This window comes from Toxorhynchites rutilus, chromosome 2, assembly GCF_029784135.1.
Source record: "Toxorhynchites rutilus septentrionalis strain SRP chromosome 2, ASM2978413v1, whole genome shotgun sequence".
NCBI lineage: Eukaryota > Metazoa > Arthropoda > Insecta > Diptera > Culicidae > Toxorhynchites > Toxorhynchites rutilus.
Genome location: NC_073745.1, coordinates 315591761 through 315593688, shown reverse-complemented (window position 1 = coordinate 315593688; position 1928 = coordinate 315591761). Strand labels below are relative to the sequence as shown.

Below are 1928 nucleotides of genomic sequence, written 5' to 3'. Positions count from 1 at the left end.
TATCACCCGGCATGATTTTAGTAGCAACATTTTCATACCTCTTTTGATTTATCATATAACATTATGGAACAAAAAGTAAACTTTCTGAACATCAACTTAATTGCGGAAAACATTCTAATGATCGATTCTGACATAATGAAATGCTTCAGTTTTGTATCAATTGTGTTTGACTCTACGTTTAGGGTGACCGTCTAACTCCATCGTCCCCCACAGGTGTTTCTGAAAGTCTATTTCGTTGCTTCGTTATCAACGGGTGGGACATACGTAGCGGTACTAAATTCATGTCACGTTTTTCGTCACATGTGCTAGAGAGAGGGAGACAAATAGCTGTGGGTATTTTTGTTCTTCTCCTTGGGGGCGTTTTTCGTGCTAAGTGTGTTTTCGTTCGTTTACGATGAATATCTCAGAACAGAGTTTTCTCCAAGAGCGCGTCCGACATCGGAGGTGGCAAGGCACTTTCTGACGAAGGGCCACAAGGAATTCACGATCTATAACATGATCGCTCGGTTCTACGCTGGAAGGGCCAATAGCCAACAACAAAAAACTGATCCTACGGAACGGAATAAGTGCCTGACGGTGGACAATTCATACCAGTTACATCAGAAGAAAAGAGCGTAAATGGTATTACTTCCAATACTCGTAGAATTTGGCAATGCAGCGGACGTTTGTGAAAACTCAAATATACATTTATTTTTTTATTTTAGATTTCATATTTTGTAATTTTCGTTTTTGGTCAAGTCCCTACGCGCTGCTAGAAAGGCAGTTTGCAAAGTCTGCCTTCACTCGATCCACAGTATCTTGGATATCGTTCTGTACAAGTTTGACACATCGATCTGCGGTGGAGAAAATCATCGCAGACTGTTGATAGCGCACCGTGTCAATGCTGGACCTCAATCGATAGGATTTCATTTGGCTAATTCTGCTGATGTACTGTTGAAATAATAATAATGCAATTGCAAACTATATTATAGGAATAGAAAACACCATTTTACTCACCTGAGTAAGGCAAATATTCGATGAACTAGTGTCTGTTGGTTCAGGGATATTGCAGATATTCAGCAGATTAAAAGTGGGAGGTGCCAAAGTGATATCGGCGTTTATATGCACTATGACATTTCCCTCAATTCTGGGTATTTTCTCGTTTGCGCCCAGAATGCAATCTGTGACACGATCAATTGTAATTGGACTGGTTGTCAGCAACGCACCGTATTGGTTTAGACAGTTATTGGTGGGAGTAGTTTGAGCACTCATGTCAGCCGCCGCAGCATTAAGGATATCGCCAATCTGACTGGCCGCTAGATTTGCGTTTGGAATCAGCATGTAAGTTAAGTAATGATCGTCTTCCAGCTTGGCCGGTTCGGAATAGTTCCGTTCGAAATACAAATCATTCCGAGCGGAGTTTATCGCATTAAGATCGAGCATGGGATACTGTTGGAACCGATCGATCAAGCTCGTATATTGGGCTATCTGTGTGTCAAACCAATTCATCCACGCTGATGCCATGTTAGAATTGGCGGTGGTAACCGTAGCGTTGATTGTGTTCAATGCATCATTGAACTTAGCCAGCGATTCCGTGACCTTTCCGGAAACTGTTGCGGTAAGAGTACCTGCTGCCAGATTTCCGCTTACCAGGAGCAACGCTCCTACGAGAGCAAGATGATGATTCATTATCCAGATGTACCACAGAACAAGATGAAAGCTAACTAAAGCAGAGCTGTAATTGTCAGGCTGCTTTTATATGTTTCTCGTTGAACATCTGAAAGGGATTCATTGATTCGATATCGTCAACCGAATTCTTCGATGGAAGACAGTGAATCCGATGAAAGTCGAATCTTTGTTCTGTTCCGCGAATAACAAAATTCGACTACCTCACTACGAAGGTATTCGCGATTCATAACAAACATCCTTCATTCATGCATACAATCTTA

General features: G+C 41.8%; 1 protein-coding gene across 1 annotated transcript; it reads right to left on the bottom strand.

The window, feature by feature from the left end:
• Positions 1-738: 738 nt before the first annotated feature.
• LOC129771447 (uncharacterized) lies at positions 739-1686 on the bottom strand. The gene is made up of 2 exons (XM_055775081.1): positions 997-1686; positions 739-930 (listed from the first exon to the last, which is right to left on the bottom strand). Exons 1-2 carry the CDS (start codon positions 1666-1668, stop codon positions 742-744), a joined length of 861 nt encoding a protein of 286 aa, XP_055631056.1. The 5' UTR covers positions 1669-1686; the 3' UTR covers positions 739-741.
• Positions 1687-1928: the final 242 nt, after the last annotated feature.

Coding starts and splice junctions, on each gene's coding strand:
- LOC129771447 (XM_055775081.1), bottom strand. CDS start 1,668: ATGAATCATCATCTTGCTCTCGTAGGAGCGTTGCTCCTGGTAAGCGGA. Junction 931..996: donor CGAATATTTGCCTTACTCAG/GTGAGTAAAATG, acceptor TTATTTCAACAG/TACATCAGCAGAATTAGCCA.